General features: G+C 38.9%; 1 protein-coding gene across 6 annotated transcripts in view; it reads left to right on the forward strand.

The window, feature by feature from the left end:
* Window positions 1–21,867, forward strand: part of LOC103186092 (guanine nucleotide-binding protein G(q) subunit alpha) — a 116,089-nt gene that overhangs the window by 40,180 nt on the left and 54,042 nt on the right. For all 6 annotated transcript variants that reach the window (XM_042333631.1, XM_042333643.1, XM_042333640.1 and 3 more), the window contains exon 3: window positions 9,613–9,797. In XM_042333631.1, coding sequence (XP_042189565.1) covers window positions 9,613–9,797 — 185 coding nt within the window. The remainder of the gene's footprint in view (window positions 1–9,612; window positions 9,798–21,867) is intronic.

Consider the following 21,867-nt stretch of genomic DNA (forward strand, 5'->3'; position numbering starts at 1 on the left):
CCTTGACAGGTTCAGGTCCTACCTTTCATACCGCTTCCACTTTATTGCAGCAAACGGCTTCTCCTCCAGCCCCCGCACTGTCTCATGCGCTGTTCCTCAGGGCTCTGTCCTTGGTCCCCTCCTCGTCACCCTCTACATGCTCTCTCTTGGTGACATCATCCGCAGATATGGGGGAAATTTCCACATGTATGCGGATGACACCCAACTCTACCTCTCTGCCTCCACCCTCATCTCCAGGACGACTGGTGTCCTGACCGACTGCCTGTCCGACATCAAGTCCTGGACGAGGGACAACTTTCTCCAACTCAGCGTCAGCAAGACCGAGGCCCAGCTGATTAGCTCACGCCAGCGCCTCTGCACCTCAGGCCCTGACAGCATCAGCCTCCACGGCTGCATACTCAACCTCATTAAGGCAGTCAGGAACCTGGGTGTCTTGTTTGACCCTGAACTGTCCTTTCTCCCCCACATCCACGCCATGACCGGCACTGCCTACCACCACCTCCGCAATATTGCCAGACTCCGCCACTGCCTCACCCTTCAGGCTGCCGAAACCCTCACCCACGCATTTGTCACATCAAGGCTCGATTACGGGAACTCCCTCCTCATCGGTCTTCCCAACTCTTCCCGTGTTTTCAGCCTCTCTGGAATTCCATCCCACAGTCCCTTCGCCTCGCTTCCTCCCTTGCCTCCTTCAAGGCCGGTCCCAAGACCGTTCTCTTCGATCGTGCCTTTGGTCTCCCTCCCACCTGTCTGCCTTCCCTCATCACTACACCATCCCTCCCCCATGCTTGGGCCCCGACACCTGACTGTTCAGCGCTTTGGGATGTCCTCACGACGTGAAAGGCGCTCTATAAATGTAATTTTCTTGTTGTTGTTATTAACCCAGTTGTATGGCAGGAGCTGATGTGGTATTGTTTCAGCATTAGAGGAATGTGAAGGAGTAGATTCGATTTTATTATCCACTTGAAAAACTCAATTTAGAAACATTACAACTGTTTTCACCCACGTGGATATGGGACTGTTGTGCTGACAAAGCTGTGTGTAACACATTCAGTGTTACTGTCCTTTGTGGCTTCTTAATGTTGCAATATCCTGATAGTAGTGGGTGGGTATGCACAAGGAACCTTGTCAAAGTTTCACCAGTTGCGGTAATACTAGAACTGTCCTTAGCGATTAATATCAGAAGCCTCCTCCTTCAAGTAGTTTTTGTAACAAACTGAAAATCTAATCTAATTTAGCACCTCGTTACACCATCTGAAACCAGTGCTATACTTCAATTTTAGTATCTAATTCAACACATGAGCTGGATTGTTTAAGAAACTCTTTTTTTAAATTGCCACATAAACTTTGGTATAACTGAGGCATTAATGGTATCAATCAGAGTGAGATCAGATCTAAAATTGCTCGTGTTTGCATGTTTAATGTATGTTTTAACCTTTAGAATTGGAACCTGAGAGATTTTGTTAAACTTTAGAATAGCCCAGTTTATTTAAATTTGATTGAAAGCGGGTTATGCAGATTGTTCGAGTGCCTTGCTTCCAATTATCCACGATCTGTCACTTTTTGGAGGTGACTGTTTGGAATGAAGAAATATTGGTTACATTTTAATCTGAGAAATTAGAAATTATGAAAAAGTTAGATTTTCTGTGGCACTGGTAGGAATGGTGAAACTGTTTCATACATGTACCAATACATTTTCACATATGATTCTGGGAATTGTATTTCCACCTCTTTCCCTTTCTCTTGCCCCCACCCCTACCCACCACACCAAATTTTTTTTTAAAAAACTACACAAAAAATAAACTAGTTGTAGAAGCTTTGTTGGAACTTGTGTGTGTAGGAGAGGGGGGAGGGAGATTGAAATTGCCAGAAACAGTTGGAATTTTTGGAAGCCACTTCCCTTGAGGAAATGCCTTTTATAGTGTCTGTTTTCTCTCTGCAAATAGAAGGCTGCTTTTATTGGGGAAATGGTTTACTGTAGTATTGCCTTTTATAAAATTATGGTATACTGGTGATCTTATTCATTTTTCGAAAGAAAACCTTTTGCTACTAGCATGAACTGGTTCAAACTAGTAATAGTCAATATAAAACTCTCTGTGGTTGTGCCATTGATTGGCAAATGGTATTTTATACACTCTTCACAGAAAAACTATTTTGTGCCGTCACTTAGCTTAATTGGGAATCCACAGTACTACTCCAAATTCACAGTAGTGCTTTATATTTCAATAACACATCCAATATGCAGAGTGGTATGAGAAAGGAGGTCGTTTAAACAACTCATGATGAAGTGGACAAGCAAACAGAATTCTCAAATGGCAATTTCTGACTGAATGGAACCTGAGGGGAGAAAGCATATGCATGTTTTTTGGATATGCGTATATATGCTGCTCGATAATAATAATAATATAATAATAGTCACATCTTATCACATGTTAAATGTAATTGTATATTTGTAGACACACATGGCAGCCAATTTGCATGCAGCAGTGTCCCACAAACATTCATGAAGGTTAACACCAGTTTAATTAAGGATTGTTGGCCCAGACACCGGGAGAAACTTCCTTTTTTTCAAATAGTCTTGTGGGTTCTTTAACATCCCCTTAAACAAGTAGACAAAACCCTGTTTTAAATGTTTCATCCGAAGGATGGCATTTCTAACAACGCAGAGCTCCCCCAAGATTTGTAAGAATTCTACCAGCCCCCCATAATGGAAACCACCCTGTCTCATTTCTTAAGCTTTTTACTGTATTATTTGTATTGCTGCACACACTCTAGAACAGCAACAGAGTGCTCTGTGTGCAGAGCTATCTAGTCATCTCCTGCAAAAGTAGTACACTCTAGTTTCTTAATTAACACTAGTACTTCTCACTGTGACACTGAAATTGAGAAGTGAGCAGTCATGGTGATAAATGGCAGGAAGTAGAAAGGATTCTTCTTTTCCTTTCCTAAAAGAAACCAGGGAGATTTCAGAGACAATATGGAGAAAAAGGGGAATCAACCAATAATGATTTTGTTGTTGAACTTGTTATAGTACAAGCCGATATTCTTCATAGTGTATCACATCTGAACAACTGTAGTCAAAAATATCAGGGATCATGGACTCCTCCCCCCCAACTCCATTTTATACTCAACTTCTATGACCCATATCTGCAGTAGTTTAACAGCAGTTGCGCTGAGACCTAAAAATGTGCTATTAATTCAATTGCAGGATGTTCAGAAACTGTACAGAGAGGGGAAGTCTTAAAAAAAAATCATCTATGTATAATGTGACTGAGCTGACCAGGTGGGCAATTCATTACATTTGTAAAAATAACAAACTAAAACCTATGAAATTTCAACAATCACCTAAACTGCTTCTGGTTTAGTACAATCTGGAACAAACCAGATATAAACAGTATTAAATTTGGCAAGAGGTTCTGAGAAAAAAAATCCACAACAAGCTTTGCATTACCCACCACAAGCAGTGTAGTGACTGTAAAAACTGTTGTGTGCTGAAATAGCAAAACCAAGAGATCATGAAAACATAAGAATTTAGGTCTCTCCTTCTGAAAACTTGTGCACTGACATGTAGTAGATAATTTGTGATCGAGTGCCTTTACACAGATTACTTTGGCTTTTAGAATTTGTTTTTTAGAACTTAGATCTCCACTGGGGATAAATGCCTACTGGGTTGCCAACTTGAATTAACTATCTACATTTTACATAAATAGTCACCATCCTCCTGGGAGGAGTTAAGCAGGGTCTTATTGGAGCTGAACTGGCTCCAACATGACATGCTTGGCAATGGAATGTGGGAATCGAGTCAATACTCTCTGCTGTCTCAGTAGTCCAGTTTCTGAGCCAGGTAGCTCGAGGTACTCCAGGGCACTGCTGCTGCACACCAGCCAACTTAGCTACATGGCAAGACTTGGAAGAGAGAGCAGATTGATCAGTTACTTAGGGCAGGGCTTCCTCACATTCATCTCCTGTTAACACAGCAATCATAAGCCCTAACAGGCTGGTGGTCTTAGCAGGAAGCTTGCTGGACAGTGCTATGAATGGCAAGCTATGTTGGTTTAGCTGGTTAAACTCCTAATGCAAAATTTGGGGTGCCCAAGTCTTAGCTGTTGCCAACCTGTGCCAAATGCTCTCCAGAATTAGGTAAGCAGCGTATCTTCCTCCTGGGAGAGAGAACCCATTTCATTTCAGACATTGAAATTTCCATGTGAAGATGGCTTGCATGAAACTCTTAGGTTTGGGTGGTCATGGGTTTCTGCATTATGACCAACAGAAAACATAAATTGCTTGTATTATTGAATGCAAACTCTCCTAAATTGAGTTTTTATTAAGCAGCTTGACGACAGGAGAATCTAAAATGTGAGGTTGTAAATCAGCATGGTCAAATAGGTGGTACTCGGGCAGCCAGAGGTCCAGCCAGTGATTTTATGCGGCTCGCAAACCATTTTGGACTTCACAGTTTTATCTCCCGCCGGCTACGTCTCTCTTGCAGTTGGTCTGCACGCTGTGACAGCATGAGGCCATGTGGAGAGCGACAGAAAGACAGACGGAGCCGGAGGACTCCTCCAGCTCCACTGCCCCAGTCAGGTTCCATGATACTCGTGCCTCATGTAACCTTGGGAGATACAAAGAGAATCTGGGCCCAGCAGCAATATCAGTCTCTGAAGGAAACGGAAGATAGAAGTGGAAAATAGAGGATTTCAGTGCAAGTGGGAAATCGATTACTTATTTCTTGAAAATAATAATAATACTTACATTTGAGATAGCACCTTATCATGTCATCGATGCATCTCAAAGCGCTTCACAGAATATATTGTAATTTGGCTTGACTGTGTATTATGTGGGTGAACCGTGGCAGGCAATTGCGCACAGCAGTGTCCCATAAACAGTCGTGGATTGAGTGACCAAATGATTATTATTATATTTTTTAAGGGATTTTTACCACAGGAAAGCCAACCATGTGGGAAGGGAGAAGGGGGAGGGGGTGAAAAACAGCCCAGGTTGGATGGCTGAATTCACATTGGGTAGGTTTCAATCTCTCCCTAATGGACAATCTCAGTGCCTTGTTTGCTTGCAAATAATATGTGTTGAAGGATTTCAACATCAGAAGACACTACAACACACAACACAAGACAAAATACAACAAATATACTGGAAAAGCCAGCTGCAAAAGCACATTTTTACCAAAGCTGCAACAATTGAAACTGCAAGTCTGACTGTATCTTACGAGGTCTGTCTCCAGCTCGTGAAGTTTAGGACATCATTTAGAGATGGTGAAATGGTAAAAAATTGTACAGCCAAAATGGCTTGTGCATTTGGTTGTGTAAAATAGCCAATAATTTTTAAAGTGTAGCACTGTCTCACCAAATTGTAGCAAGGCAAATAAGTGTCATGAACGAACATGTGAATACACAGCTCAGGACAATTGTTGAAAAATGTAACTACTTCTCATTAGCTCAAGACGAGAGGACTTACGTTACTGATATCAGTCAGCTATTTTCATCAGAACCATTGATAAAAATGTTGTTGTTCATGAAGAATTACTTGAATTAATTCCTCTGAAAACTGCTAAAAATGAGGTTGGATATTTAGAAGGTTCTTACTTCAACTGTCAGTAAATACAATGGATTTCAGAAGTGTTCCTGCATCGTGACGGATAGTGCAAAATCGATGACTGGCTGTAAAAATGGTTTGGTAGGTTTGCTGAAACAAAATGGAATTGAATGTATTGCCTTCCACTGCATCAAACACCAGGAGTCCCTTTGCGGAAAACCAGTGAAAATGAGTAATATGATGACTCATGTCATCAAAGTGATTTACTGATTTTGAGGGTCTGAAGTCCAGCTATTCAACAATCCGATGGAGGTATCGATTGAGCAGCAACCAAAAGATCTTCACATGGAGATGTGTGAACTGTAGGATGACCCTTTGTTCTTCTCAAGGAAGAATAAGATTCACGAAAACTTCTAAACAAGGATTGTTTTCCTAAATTAAATGACTTTGTACTGAAGATGTGTTCTATGTTTGCAAGCACATACATTTGTGAAAGCACGTTTTCTACAATGAAACATGTTAAGTCCAAACATCGCAACAGGTTTGATAGCGATAGTTCTTGATTGGTTCAAGAGAAACATTTTCCACAGTGTTCACACTGAGACATTTAATGGTCTTCCAAGTGTCAAGAAAATGTATGTTAAGTAAAATAATTTGATTATATGTAGATGTAGATTATATTCAAAATAATCTTTATTCACAGTTATCTTTATTGTGTTCCTTTGTTAGTTTTGCAATTATGGATTGATCTATTAGGGTTTTGTTGAGCATTCTCTGTTGGGGCCTCCATGTGCTGAGTTGACATCTTGCGTTTTGACTTTTAATACATTAAAATAATTGTTGCATTCATTTCCATTTGAGATGATCATTATTAAGTAATACAGTCAGACAATTTAAAACATGGGATGTCTATATGTTTCTTTATGTTTCTGGAAGGGAACAACAAAAATATTGCTTATGCAGCCCGCGGACATCTCTGACATGTGAAATCCAGCCTTCGATACCAAAAAGGTTGGACCACCCTGTTGTAAATAATGATTCCCAATGGAAGTCAGAGGGCATTATGCTGACACCTAGGACTTCGGGTGTGTAGTTCCTGCAGCAACCTGACACACTTACGCTTAATGACAACAGTAGCTAAATGTGGCTTGGAGTTGCCATTTGTGAATCTGTTTCTGTGTATGAGTGTAGGATATTGTGAAAGTTAACTGAAAAGTACAACCCTTCAGTTAAAAATGTGTTGCAATCTTCTGCTTTGTATATTATTGTAATCTTAGATTATTGGTTTCATGGTTTAATAGACTTTTGCTTTGAGTCTTAAAGCTGATTAAACACCTGGACTCCTGCCACAATACAGAAGCTGTACTCTTTCCATACACTGGACTTTCAGACATTTAGCTAAAGACGACCAATATTTATTTTAAAAAAACTACCAAAATTTAATACATGAAGACTGAATTTGAGAGTTTTCCAAAAAATTCTGCTTTTTTAAATTTTTTTAAAAAAATGTCAGGGTTTAGGTCTAAACCTAAGACCTTGAGGAATTTCAGGCCTGTGAACTTGGTATTGGCTCACACCATGTTACCAAATTAAAGAGAGCTCAACACCCCCACATGGTGAACATCATCTGTAATAGATTACAGAAAAAAGTGGCTCCTGATTTCGTTTAAGTGTCTGATTCCATTGACCAACACTGAATGGTAGATTCTGCTTTTCTCCTCCTCCTGCTGAATCCTGTCCCTCGGGTAAAGACAAAAGGCTGAGAACTGTTGAGCAACAGTTCCTGAAAGAACTCAATTTCTGTAAGAAAATCCCTACCTTTAACCCTGTAAAGTATCTTAAACATTATGGTTGCTCCCAGACTAAATAAAAGATGCTTTCTGCATATATCCAATTAAAGACCGGAGATGGACCTAATCATCTCCTGTATATTTACCTTTCAAAGGCAGAATAGAGATCTTTGTCTACTTCATCATATGATCAATTCATCAAACAGATTGATGTTAATTGGTTCATGGACATCAGTACAGAATTTTTTGGAGGTCTGCTGACTGTTTTCTTTGTTGTTTAATTTTAAAAACTATTCAAGTAACTTCAAATACTTCATTTACAAAGAAATAAGCCATCACACAAAACCACTGATAGTACATCAGTTATTTAGAACAACATAATTTGAATATTGCACTTTTTACACTACAGTTTTGTCTCCAAGGTCAACTAGTAGTATAAAGCCTCCAGTTTTCGCAGCTAAGACCTGACTCTTGAGTTGGATGTCCTATTATCTCCCTGTAGAGAAGATCTGACTCAATAGTGAACATTCAGTGCTGGTGTGAGTGGAAATAACTGTGTTCTCTTCATGGTACCTTATACCCTGCATTTAAAAAAAATTCCTATAATTTCCAGCACTTTGGGATATCCTCCCAAAGTGAAAGGCAGTATACAAATGTAATTTGTTATTGTTATTTATATTGTCTTCTGTTAGAAAACACAGTTGCTTTTCTATTCAATTTTGCCCCTCTTGCTTGTCCATTGTTCTTCATTAAACAATGACCAGCTCATTTGAATCTGATGCCAGGCTTTTAAAAAACACTTTACTGTGTGGCATTGCCTTCAAATGTTTGCTCCAAAAAACGCTAAAGTATTTTCCACTTAATTTTTTAAACACATAAGACACCTCCATGAGGTGCTAGCCCCCAGATTTGCAACATTTGCATGTGGGTCACCATGGCTCAGTGGTAGCACTCTCCGTGTCAGAAGGTTGTGGATTCAAGTCCTTCATCAGGGGTTTGAACTCACAGTATAGGATAATAATTCATTACAGTGCTAGGGATGTGGCCACTGTATTGTTGGGGATCCCACCCTTAGGATGAGATGTTAAACTGAGGTCTCCCTTTTCCAGAGGTAATAAACCCTTTCAAAAAATAATATTAATTTGGTCACTAAATCCACGGCTGTTTTTGGGACATTGCTGTACACAATTGGCTGCAATGTTTCGGCCACAAAAATATGCAGTCAATTTACTTTACAGTATACTGTGTGAAGCGCTTTGAGATGTTTCGAAGACGTGATAAGGTGCTATAGCAAATGCAAGGATTATCATTATTAAAAATCCCACTACTCAAAAAGAGAAGGGAGTTTCTCCTAGTATTCTGGTCAACGATCCCTCAAGTAAAATTAGTTATTCACTTCATGGGTAAATTCACTACATTATTTAAGTATGATTAAAATCAGTGTTAAAATTTAGTAAATTGTACACTTAATGTGTACAAAATGTCTGCCACACTCACCCGTAAAATGCAAAGTCACTACACTTTATAATACATACTATAAAGTGCTCTGTCATCCTCCTGATGGGAAGGTAATCAGATCAAAACCGGATTATTATCACCATCATTAAAACTGGAAATAGTGCTTTGTCTTTTAGCATCTATATTTTGCAGTGAAAATAATTTTTTAGATGACGATGGCTTCATTTAGAAGGGTAGTCCAATTTGTGGCTTTTTTATTCATGAATTAATTTTATCACTTGCCTGTATTACTGCCTCTCCTTTGCAGCCTGGCGATCACCAATGAAAGGCCAGTTCCTCCTCTGGAATTCACATACATACACTCATTTGTCAAGAGCATAATCATAAATATTGTTCCCCCGTGCTTCATTTTGGATTACTTGAATACCTTTGACACTGATTTTAATCATACTTAAATAATGTAGTGAAATAGTTTTATGTTAACTTTGGATTATCAAGCAACTGCCCAAACAGTACTGAAGACAGTATTGATGTATAGTTGAAAAGTGAAAACTATTAAGCTCTCAGTGAACACCATTTTGTACAAGAAATTTTTGCTGTCTGTCATTCAGTAGCTTGGAGCAGTCTTAAACATTTGGAAAATAGTGACAGCATTTGCTTTCATGCAAATGTAGTTTATCAGTAATTTGCTTTAACCTGTATGCCATCCAATTTTATTTAATCCCGATTTTCCTGCCCTTTAATTCCCAGGAAGAGTTTGCTAAGAATGATCCCGATTGTTGACATTTCTTTGATTTGGTTTGTGTGTTCTCAGGCACAGGAGAAAGTGGTAAGAGCACTTTCATCAAACAGATGCGAATTATCCATGGGTCGGGCTACACTGATGAGGACAAACGTGGCTTCACAAAGCTGGTCTATCAGAACATCTTCACTGCTGTGCAAGCCATGATTAGAGCGATGGATACTCTCAAAATACAGTACAAGTATGACTACAATAAGGTAAGCCACTTTTACAGCTAGTTTTTACAGTTCTTTCTACTATTATTAGTTTGAGTAATCCAATAAAATTTCAACCAGTACCAGATTGAAATCTGCAGTAGACATTCTAAATTAATTGCCCTGTTTGATCTAATGCCGCCTGCAACAATTAATAAAAATTGAACTAGGCTCCATATTTCACTGCCATTGAAATGCTTACAGTGGCTGTCAACCCAATAACCATGTTTATTCTCACATAGTTATATCACTGAAATGTGACAGTTGAGCTACATGATGTTATTTTGTTTTGTGAATGGAAAAGAGCAGTTTTTGACTTTTCGTAATTCATTCTAATCTGAAACTGTTAGTTCAGATTGGCTTAAATGTTGATCTGAACCTATCTGAGCCCACAAAATAGGATAAATGTAGCTCTTCTCCAGAGAAGTTAAACTTGATGCCCCACCTGCCTGCCTGTGAAGGAGAACATTAAAAGATCTTATGGAAAATAGAAAGGAATATCACCTGTTTTCCTGGACAACAACTATCCCCCAAACAGAATTGGTTACTCACTTCATCGATGTTTGTAGGATATTGCTGTGCACAAATTGGCTGCTATGTTCACTTATAAATACAGTCATTATATTTTACAGTAAAATCCTGTGCTTTACGATATCACGGCAACATAAAACACTATATCAAATGAAAGGATAATTATGAAAGATTTTGTTCAATTTATGCTATTTCTGGACATTGCTGTATGGAAATTCGCCTACAAAATACAGTGTCACAAAACTTTACAATAAAATTCCTGTAAAGTGCTTTGAGATGTCCTCCCGACATGAAAGCTGATTAATATCAGATGAATGGATTATTTTATTTTAACTTATGTCACCGGATTAGGACATGATGAGATTCCCTCATCAACGCAGTATCACAATTTGTAAAATCAACAACATATCAGTAAAATAAATCTCTTTGAGTCCTATCTTTTTTGATGGAAATGGTTCAGTGCTTTGAGACATCCTCCCGACATGCAAGGCGCTCTATAAATGTAATTTTGTTGTTGTGTTGTTGAGTGGGTTCTTTAAATCAAGCCAACTCTCTTTGGACATGCCTTTAAGGCAGAGTTTAAATAAACTTGCATTCAAATTTATATCTAATTTGCATTTTGTTGAAGCAATAATATAGTGACGGAGATTTTATTCATAAAATGGTTTGGGCAGGAAGGAGACCAAGAAATGTACAGAGATATGGAGGCAATGTCTAGCACATTCATATTAGTTAGTCTATGTATTTTATTCCGCCTCCATCTGTACCTCATGTATTTTGCCCGCCTTTGTCTGTACCTCACAACCAAGCAGTTGAAACCCTCGTACACGCCTTTGTCACTTCCCAACTGGGCTATTTGCATACCCTCCTTGCTGGTCTCCCCAGCTCCACCATACACAAATTCAATTTATCCAATACTCACCCGCATAAAACTCTGTACTCCCATCAGATCAATCCTTGCCAGGCTCCACTGGCTCCCAGTTACTGAACAAATCGATTTAAAAATCCTCTCACTCAATTTCAAATCCCTTCATGCACCTCCCTACCTATCCAATCTGCTTACACCCTACTCCACCACCTGCTGCCTCCGTTCGTCTGGCTCCAGTCTCCTGTTTGTCCTTGTCCCCTCCCTCCACCATTGGTGGCCGTGCCTTCAGCTACTATGCCCCAAAACACTGGAACTCTCTCAGTCAATACCTCCACCTTGCCCCTTCCCAACCCACCTTCAAATCCCGCCTAAAGACCTTTTTGATCGTGCTTACAGTCATCTCCCCTCTCCCTCTGGCTTGGTGTCAAATGCTCCGGGACGCTATCCCGCGTGAAGGGCTCTATATAAATGCATATTGTTGTCGTTGTTTATTCATCCTTGTTTGCAACTGATTTTTGTTGCTTTGGTATATTAAACTAGTAATTGTGTGACTTAAAGGAAACGACTAAAATCCTGTTAATTTCAGTTGAGTGTTTGCTGCATTAATATCATACAACTTTGCCATTTTTATTGTAGACTGCGGAACCTAGTTTTGTGATCTCCTGGGTTGAACCAATGCTCATTAAAAATGTGGATGGAGATTAATGGGACAATATTGTAAAAAGAAGCCTTGCTGTTATTTTTTTGCAGATGAATTCAGGCACTTTTGGCCAGTTTCCATATGATCCTATGTTGTTGGGCTGAGTTGTGCAGAGTTGTTAGGAATTTCTTTTGGTGAGAATGCAAATGTCTGTGTGTAAACATAAGGTCAATGCAAGGGAAACTGAAATGCAGCAGAATTGGGAATCGGACAAGAAATAGACATGTTTTAAATGGTTTCAAATTTCTGATCTGGACCAAGCAACAAGGGACAGCAGTTTTTATCTGTTCGGGAAAATGGTTATTATTGGAACCACATTGTTTTTTGGGCGTATATTTCCACAAGTATATTTTTTCTCGTGTTGCCAATGTTCCTCATTCAACCAAATTCACAAAAAAAGGGGTCATTTCTTCTGCTTGTTGTTTGTAAGACATTGCTGGCAAATATTAACTGCTGCTTTTACCTATTTTACATTCACTACATTTCCAAATGTTTTGAAATGCTGCAATGTGATAACACATTATTTCAAATGTTTTCAATTTTTTATTGAGTGTAAAATGATACTTCAAGTTTGATTTTGTTTTACATATTATCCTTAACAGTCATCCTTAAATGTACTTTGCTTTGCACATATTGCCTTTTGAATAGCTCCTGAGTGGGAGGAAGATTGAACTGTACAGTTTTTAAGTGAAACTGTCGTTCTTTAGCTCGCATATCGTTGTTCAATGTATGTACTTTTCATGTGGTGAATATCAAAGCAGAATTATAAAAATATGCAAAGCTACATGATACGCTTGTTTTGTAAAGGAGCTGTTTGATACGCATTTGTCCCAGTTCAGTTTTTTTAAACTAAAAGATACTGTCGAAATGATTACATTTAGGGTTTCCCAGCAACAGGATTTATTTGTTCCACCAACTTAGCAATCTTTTAAAACAAAAGCTTTGTGTTTGGAAAATGAAAAAGTTGAGGTATGCAAGTTTGTTTATGCTGTGAATCTTGTACTGGATATAAGTGTACTGTGTTGGTACATCTGACGAGACCAACAGTATGAGAAAGGCAGGCTGTCAGATAAGAGTATTGGTAAAATGTAGTGTTATTTGGGTCTCTTGTTTTGCAGTTTGGAGGGCCTTGAGTACTGTGTGTCGTGGATGGTTGTTACAGAAGTCTAGTAATCAATTTGAAATGTGCTGCAGTAACTTCTCTGCCCACCCTCATCCCAACCCCGTGCCCCCACGCTCGGGTTCTGATCCCTGACTATTCAGAGCCTTAGGATGTCCTCCCGACGTGAAAGGTGCTTTACAAATACACTTTTGTTGTTGTTCTGTGTTAAAGGGATTCCTGAATGATTTTTTTTAAAAGTGTGGTCTGTATGGCTCCTCATCCATGGAAGGTGACTTAGTCTCACTTGAGCAGCTTCAGAAATGTAGCTACTTTCTCAGCACAATCCGCTATGTGTTCAATCCTACACCAATGCCGAAATGGGGATAAATAACAGGAAATCCCTTGTGAAGAGCTGCTGTCAATAAGCAAATGAGAGGAGTTTTCTGTTTGACCAAATTAGAGAAACCTACCAGACAGCACAAATGGGTCATTCTTCACAGTGTAAAAAGTTGAAGGGAAAAGGTACAAAGTTCTATTAAACATTTTCCAAAGCTCCCCGATACCTGTTTTTTTCCTCAAGCCTAAATTTGACTTGTTCAAGAAGCAAAACTTTTACTCAAACATTAACCAAAATCAGAAGACTAAGATCCCTGATCATATGCAGATGAGGAGTTGCTGCTGGGTAGGGAGGAACCAGAACTTGTTAATATTTATACGACACATGTATCTACAGGTTACACTGGAATAGCTTCCATCTCCAGCTCGCCACTGCTGGAACTCCTACTTTATTCGTCAAAATGTACTAGTCTGTCAGACCTGCAATGTTTCAAACTTTCATGAAGCACTTGCTCTCAATGTATGGTGTATTATTTAATCCATTTATTGCTTAAATGGATTTTTCCCCCTTTGCTGAGCATGTAACCATGCAGCGCCTTGGGACGTCCTCCCAACGTGAAAGGCGCTCTATAAATGTAATTTTGTTGTTGTTGTTATCAATCTCCAGCCTCCTGGTTCATAAACATTGATTTGTGTGACTGAAATTCCCAAACATCAGTCTGTTCTCATTTAAAATGTACACCAAACTAGTTATAGAATTTGCTTTCTGTAAGAGCAACTTGCATTTCTATTAGTGCCTGTCAGGTAGGATGTCAGACTCAGAGCATTTAACATATATAATAGAGAGCACAGAGCAGGAAAATAGGAGCTTTAAGGATGTTGATAAAAAGCAGAGTCAACGAGAGATGATTTTAGGATGGTTTTGAAGGTAGGAAGAGAGGAAGCAAGGCAAGGAGATTTGTAAAACAACAAATCACCTTCCTATTTTTAAAAAAACATTTATACCAAATACATTAATGTAAAAAAGTAGCATTTTTCATTATACCATTTACAACCAAATTCCAAAGATTTTTCTTTTTGATCAGCCAGGTGTCTAACATATGTGGAAACCACCACCCCCCCACCATGCTTAAGACTATCGAGACTAGACTGAGATCCACATATGTATGCCAGTTACTCATACAACACCAACTACTTGCATTTAAGTAGTGCCCTTCACGCACAGGACTTTCTCTAAGAATCTTCCTGTTTTATGTGAGTGTGAGTGAACCATTGGACAGATGGTACTGCAGAAAGTATTGGCTAGTTTGACTAATGATAGGCATGTTTTCGTTTTCTGGCCACTTTTATATTGGCAGAGGAGTGAAGCCAAAGAATTCCATTCACGTGTCTCACTTTTCTCAACTGAGTATGGATAAGACAGAAGCCATCCTCCTCAGTTCCTGCCAGTATCTCTATTTTTCTGGTCTTGACCCTCTCTCAAAATCCTCAGTTGAAACTCTCATTCATGCTTTCATCACATCCTGCTTAGACTCTTCCAACACACTCCTTACTTGTGTCCCTAGCTCCATCATTTACAAGCTGCAGTTTCCAAAACTTCACTGCCTGCATCATTCTCCACACCAAACTCAACACATTCATTATCCCAGTCCTTGCAAGTCTTCATTGACTCCCAGTGAATTGATTTCACAGGTACCTTCTTATCTCTGATCTTCTACCCTACTCCACCGCTCTCCACACCTTCTGCTCAGCTAACTCGGGATTGCTGCATGATCCCTACCCTCTCCACGCCACCATCGGTAGCTCCTACACCTCTAACCTCTGAAACTCCTTCTCTCTACCATTCTATCTTGCCCTTCTGTTTTTGTCTCCAAATTCTATCTTTTTGAGAAGGGGCTGGTGCCTATGGACACTATCCCCCTCTCCCTTGCTCAGTGTTCAATCCCATCTCTGTAAAGTGTTCTTGAGATGTTATCGAACATGAGAGACACATTTTAAATAAAACCTTTAGGGAAAAAACGTAAAATATGGTAACAAACAAGTGTCTTTAATGGTGCTTGGAGAATTCACAGTGCTGGCATAGAAAATGTTCTTTAAAGTTTAGGATTAAAACTGGGTTTTGGATACCCCTTTTGTTCTGTGCATACTGAAACATTTTCAATTTGGTTTCACTGAACAATTGGCTAATGTGTTCATTGCTGCCTCAGCTGGTTATGATCTCATAGGTCACTAAAAGGACAAGTACAATAATTGTGAAATTATATTTTCTACCATCTCCGCACCAGTTTCAGTTTAGAGTGGGAGGTTGTGTGAGGCTGTCTTCAACGCTGATCGGGTGGTGCATGTGGATTCTTCAGCTAATAAATGCTAAGAGCCATAGCAGTACACTTGATTTAATAGTGGGAGGTGGAGAGCTATATTTACCTCACAACCTCAAATTCTGTTTATTTTCTTTTGATCCATAGGCCAGTGTGATTGACATTTGCTCTAATTATTTTCTGTTGGTGGTTTATTCTCCAGGTGAAACTGAACCATCAATCAATTCAGAATAGACTCCCCTCTTCATTTACCGGAACAGCATTAAATGTTGGTTCAATAAATTAATGGCATAATAGCAAACTGCAGTTCTGGAGTCGAGGTTCAATTGCAACAGTGGGGTTGAAAAAGCAATTGAACAGGAAATCTGCAGAGTAAATGGCATGAGCATCACAAAAAGCACTTGGAGCTGAAAACCATGTTACAACACTTTGTGCTGACCTGCTCTGAGAATTCTCCTTTGAGGTACTCTCAGGCCATCTCAGTACTTTACATTCTGAGGTTCTTTCTTTGATACTCATGCCATTTACACTGCAGTTTTATTAATTGAATGTTTTTTTTCAACATTTAGACCACTAAATTGACCCATAGCACGTGATGGTAAGTGACATAAATGGGGGGGAAGGAGAGTAAAAATAGCTGTACAGGAAAAAAATGCTTCAGTTTCAATAAGAATTTTTTTTCTGTTAAAAAATAGTTACTTTTTTTCCATTTATGAATTGGATAAACCTGTTTATCCAAATCATAAATGGATTTGAAGATAAAAAGGCTTTGGTCTTGTACTCTTAAGCTTATAGTAAATAGTTGTATTGTGGTCTGACACAAATTTCTTGAAATAAATGACAATCTTATGATTAATATTTTACAATAATAATATGAACACGTAAGGCAAAGATGCTATTATCTGCGGATAATTGACTGCATTTACGTAGACTGAAACATGTGGTGCTTTGTTGCTCTTGTCCCATTTTCTCCTTTCATGGTCTCACATGCCTCACACCTCCTGTGGCTGAAATAATGGGAAAGACTGATTGCTTCTGAGCTGCTGCCAGTGCTACACTTGGCTGTGTAGTGGGAAGAACACCTGGAGTAGTTTAGCAGACCTACACCATCTGATCTTTTTCTTTGCATATTTGCCCATTCAGATTGCAATTGGCTCTTTAGTTAACTGCAGTCTCTGGTTTGTCACACACCAACCAAGAGGGGGAAGATTAGTGTCTTTCTTCCAGGCCCAGCCAATATTGCACAGAACTGATTACAAAGACTTCTGTGAGAGTATCCCTAAGAATACACTTCTCCATTTTCAGAATGAGTGCAGATGTCATTGTTAGCGGCTTCAACATATCAGTGTGTTATCCTTTGTTGTATGCTAAATATTTCTGAATGTTGCCTTTAAAAGATATGTAGAATCATAGAATTATGCAGTATTAATTCATTAAACATGCCCATTTGCAATGTACAAAAATATTCCATAATTAATAATTGAAGATCATATTGATAAAATAGAATCTGAAACCAGGTTTGTGGTCACATCCAAAGATTTTAGTAGCTGCTAGAGAAACTCCTACTTTTACACTTGTTTTTGTTTTATTTCTGGCAATAGTCATTCCAGTTTTACCTTCTCCACATACCCAGTTTTATAATCTTGGACAAGCAATGGCATTTGGATTAGTGTCATAATGTTACAATCTTCATAACTGATGTCAACTGCTGACTAACTGCGATTATGAGATTAACCATGTGTGTAGTGTATGAGAAAGTAACAGATCATCTACCTGTTGGAACGGATCGGAACATTTTAGACCTTGCAATTTAGAATTTCATAACTGGAAAACTGCATTGCCAGTTGCATTTGTATCATGCTGTTGTTAGTGAGGTCCAACTGCTGGCCATTGAAAACACATTTGTATTTGGCATGCTGAATTCCTATCTGGAATGTGTCCCTTTACCACCCTTAATCACGCTAAATGATGTCCCAATTGTACGTCAGACTGAATTGGTGAAGTAAAGTCATCATGGCATTAATACTAAACAGCCATTGTCTTTTTACATGAACTGCACCAAATCATTATGAACAAAAGGATATTTGCCACCTTGATCTCATTTTTCACTAGAAAGATTCTTCAGCCATATGTCTCCAGCTTCCACTCAGTGGTCCGTCTATTGAAAGGCAACAACTCTTCATTCAGAATTTTTTGTTTACTTACTTTATGAACAGGCTGTATGCAACATCAAATAAAAAATGTATGCCTACTTGTATTCAAATCAAAAACATTGCTAATATAACCAGTAAAATAGATTCATCCTGTTGTAGATTTATTTGATTCTGTGGAGTATCATCTAATCTAATCTTCAATACCTTGTGAATTTGTAGTTCAAGCTGAACTCTATTCCAATCAATGTGGCAGGAATTTCAATCAGCTATTAGCTCTTCTATTAGTTTTGCTAATGTAGTGTTTTGGAAAACTGCATTGCTGGCTGCATTTGTATCATCTCAATGTCAGTGAGATCCAAATACTGGCCATTGAAACCACATTTGTATTTGGCATGCTGAATTCCTATCTGGAATGTGTCCCTTTACAACCCTTTAATCACACTAAATTATGTCCCAATCGTACATCAGACTGATTTGGTGAAGCAAAGACATCATTGCATTAACACTAAGCAGCCATTACCTTTTTACTTGAGTCAAATCATTGTGAACTACTAAATGGATATTTGCCACCAACTGACCAAGATCCAAAGACAATCCTGTCTCCAAGCAGTAGATTAGTAAATGGTAATAATGTGTCAATGCTACTGACGCCAGAAAACCTTCAAGCAAAGTTGAGGCTTATCTGTGGCATCTGTTGCTGCTAATTCTTAGACATTCACATCTGTGTGCAATAGGCTGACGCGTTTCGCCCAGAAAATATACAGTCACTACACTTTACAATATATTCTGCAAAGCGCTTTGAGATGTCTCAATGACGTGATAAGGTGCTGTATCAAATGCAAGGATTATTATTATTTTTATCATCACGAGGCTGAACCCAAGTGGAATTTATCTGCAAAACAACTAAATGAACAAATCCAAATATTTTCACCAACCATTATTGCCTGGACTTGACAAGTTCAAATTAGGTCATTTGGTAGAACAGAAATTCCTTCCAAATTTTAGATTAATCCTTTGAATCAATCCACATACAAGGATATACTTCCACCCTTCCAGTCTTCTTGGTGCTTGAAAGAGGGCAGGCATGATTAATTTACTTCTTGTTTTTCTTTGAGGGTTTCAGGAATTTTTTATATTATTAAAAAAAAGCCAGGGCTACTCTTATTCTGTATAAGCCACCAGAACAGAGTAGCTTGTGGGTAATATTTAATCTCTGATTAAATGGAAACATGAAAGGTTATTTTATCATCGTTATTTTTCCCTGATAAAAAAGTATTTACCGGTGTTGGAGTGCCAGCAGGCGGTGCGAAAGGTTGCGTCATTTCAAGAATGTAGATGACCCTACAAGTACCTTATGTAACTGTTCAAGGTGCTCTCTGGCAGAAATATTGTGTATATAGTACAGAGAATGTTTTTTAAAAAGTGTTATCATTTAGAAGAGGTAGTTTGGAATTGAAAAAGACCTGTACATGTGACTGACAGAATGCAAAAATCCTATCTCACTCTGCACTATGTACAGTCCTGTAGCTCAGTGGTTAGAGCACTCGCTTTGCAAGCGAGAGACCTGAGTTCAATTCCAGGCAGGGCGAAACCTTGGGCAAGTTTCCTTACTCCACAAGCCTAATAATAATCCCTCCAAAACTAAAAACAATAATAAATTGGTCATTTTCAATCTATGACTTTTTGTGGGACATTGCTGTTCGCCCACAAATATACAATCAATTCACTTTACAGTGTGTTCTGTGAAGCACTTTGGGACGTCCTCCCGACGTGAAAAGCACTTTATCAAATGGAAAGATTATGTATCTATCTATCTGTCTGTCTGTCTGTAATAGCTGCAGAATTCCCATTGATAGTCAACCGATAATGTTTGATACTTTGGTTTTATTTGGGGGATGTTGTCGATGTAATTTCACCCCCCCCCCCCCCCAACAACCACTGACAAGTAAAACTGTGAATGCTGCAGGAGAAGATGCATAATTTCTATTCGGTGCAACTAAAAATGATATCTAGAGCTGTGTGTGGGAGTTGCTGCCGTAGTCATGGTTTCAGGCATAATGTGGGAGCTGCTGAAATTCTCTTTGCTCTGGGATAAGTAGTACATGCTATTTGCTGAACCATGCATTGTTAATTGTACTGAAGGTTTCAACAATGTTTTTTGTCCTATTCTGGCATTATGTTTTTGAGGAATTAGAACAATGCAGTTGGTAAGGCTGAAAAATTGTAATTAGAAATGAAATTGTAGTTGTCATAGTATCGTTTACCCAACACATGTAATCTATAAATCTGTGGCTAACCCAGATTTATAGATTACCCAGTTCATTTCGAATAAAATACAACATAACCATCTGTGAGGAACAAAATCTCAGAGAAACAAGTTAACGTGTAAATACTTGTAGTATTGTTTGGGGAATGTGGGGGTGCTACCCATTTGTCTGCTGCAATTTTTCTCATCTGCTGACTTGCAAATTAGCTCCTTCTGGCTGGATCTGCTCCATCTGCAATAGCGAGGACATCAGAGAAATCAATTCAGTTGAAATAAAATACGGGGGAAAAGCACCATTTCCTAAAATGTAAGGTTGGATTACCACTAGACCACAGGATGTTGCATTCATGGGAAAGATTTTTCACTGAGTAGAAGAGAAACTGAGCTGCATAGCCTCTGTGTTGGGTAAACATCAGGACAGTAACTGATATTTTTCATTGTGAGTTGGAGCAACATCAGGTATGATAGTCAATTCAAGTTGTATGCAAATGCTTTTTCCTGCGCTGCCAAAGATTATTGTAGGTGGTTCTAGATGCATTCTTGTCAGACGTTAATCTAAAAATTGTCTTCAATTTAAGATGTGTATTGGGGGATTGCCCTTTTTATGGAAAAACTAAACTTCTGACCATTGTTTTTCCTCAAAAAAAATTCTGACTGAGCTACATAATCTTCAGCATATTTGAATAATTTAGACTATTTGGTATTTCTGTCAAGAGGATGTGTGGTTCTAATTGTAATATGTGGGTCACGCAGACAGGTTTAATTTAACTAGGTGCATGTTTTGGAAAGACCCATCAATCAATTTCTATTGATTCAATTGGTCCGACAAGGAGTATGCTGAAGTGGATTTAAGTACACTTCTTGCGAATTCCAATCAAGATGCTTCCTATTACAAATACAATACAGATTTATATTTATATAGCATCTTTCACATCAGGAGGATGTCCCAAGGTGCTTAATGATACTGGCTTGGCACCTGAGCTGGGGGTGGGAGCTGAGGGGGTGGAGGCAGGAATAGGGAGCAGTCAAAAAGGTTTCTCTTGAACGAAGATGGACCTTGAACAAAGTGATGGGGGGAACGAGTCAAAAGGATTCTGGGATGGAGTTCCACAAAGCAGGAACAAAAAGGGTGAAAGCCCACCTGCCAATTGGGGTATATAGGGTGGGGACATTAAGCAGGCCAGTGGTTGCTGAGTGAAGGGCTGGCTGGGTCAGTTGAGCAAGAATGTGGAGGGATTTAAATATGAGAATGAAGATCTTAAACTTGATTCACTGGGGATGAGGACCCAATGGAACTGGCTAAGGATAGGGATGGCAGTTATGTGGAGCCTGGTGAGGGAAAGGACATGGACTGCAGGGTTTTGGATCATCTGCAGCTTATATAGGAAATAGCTGAGTAACTTGGCAATTGATGTAGTTAAGCTTGGTCATGATAAATCCATAGATGAGGGTCTCAACGACCCGAGGAGAGAACTTGTGGTGGAGGTGGGCAATATTTCGGAGATAGGACAAACCTGAACGAGTCAGAGCATGAATATGGGTTTAAAGGACAGTTGGAGTCAAACCAGATACCAAAGTTCCACGCAGGTTCCGCGAAGTGGAGTGTGAAAGCTCCATGCAGATTGATGTTGTTGGCGCCTAAGAAGACAAAACAGTACAGAAGATGATTGAGGAGAACATATAAACATTAAGCCCTTCTCAATACACTTCAGTTTATTATTAATAATAATTATTAATAATTAACAACTATAAAATCCGTGCTTTTGGTATAGCATTTTATCATAATGCTGAATTTTTAA

Source organism: Callorhinchus milii, unplaced genomic scaffold, assembly GCF_018977255.1.
Source record: "Callorhinchus milii isolate IMCB2004 unplaced genomic scaffold, IMCB_Cmil_1.0 Scaffold1, whole genome shotgun sequence".
Taxonomy (NCBI): domain Eukaryota; kingdom Metazoa; phylum Chordata; class Chondrichthyes; order Chimaeriformes; family Callorhinchidae; genus Callorhinchus; species Callorhinchus milii.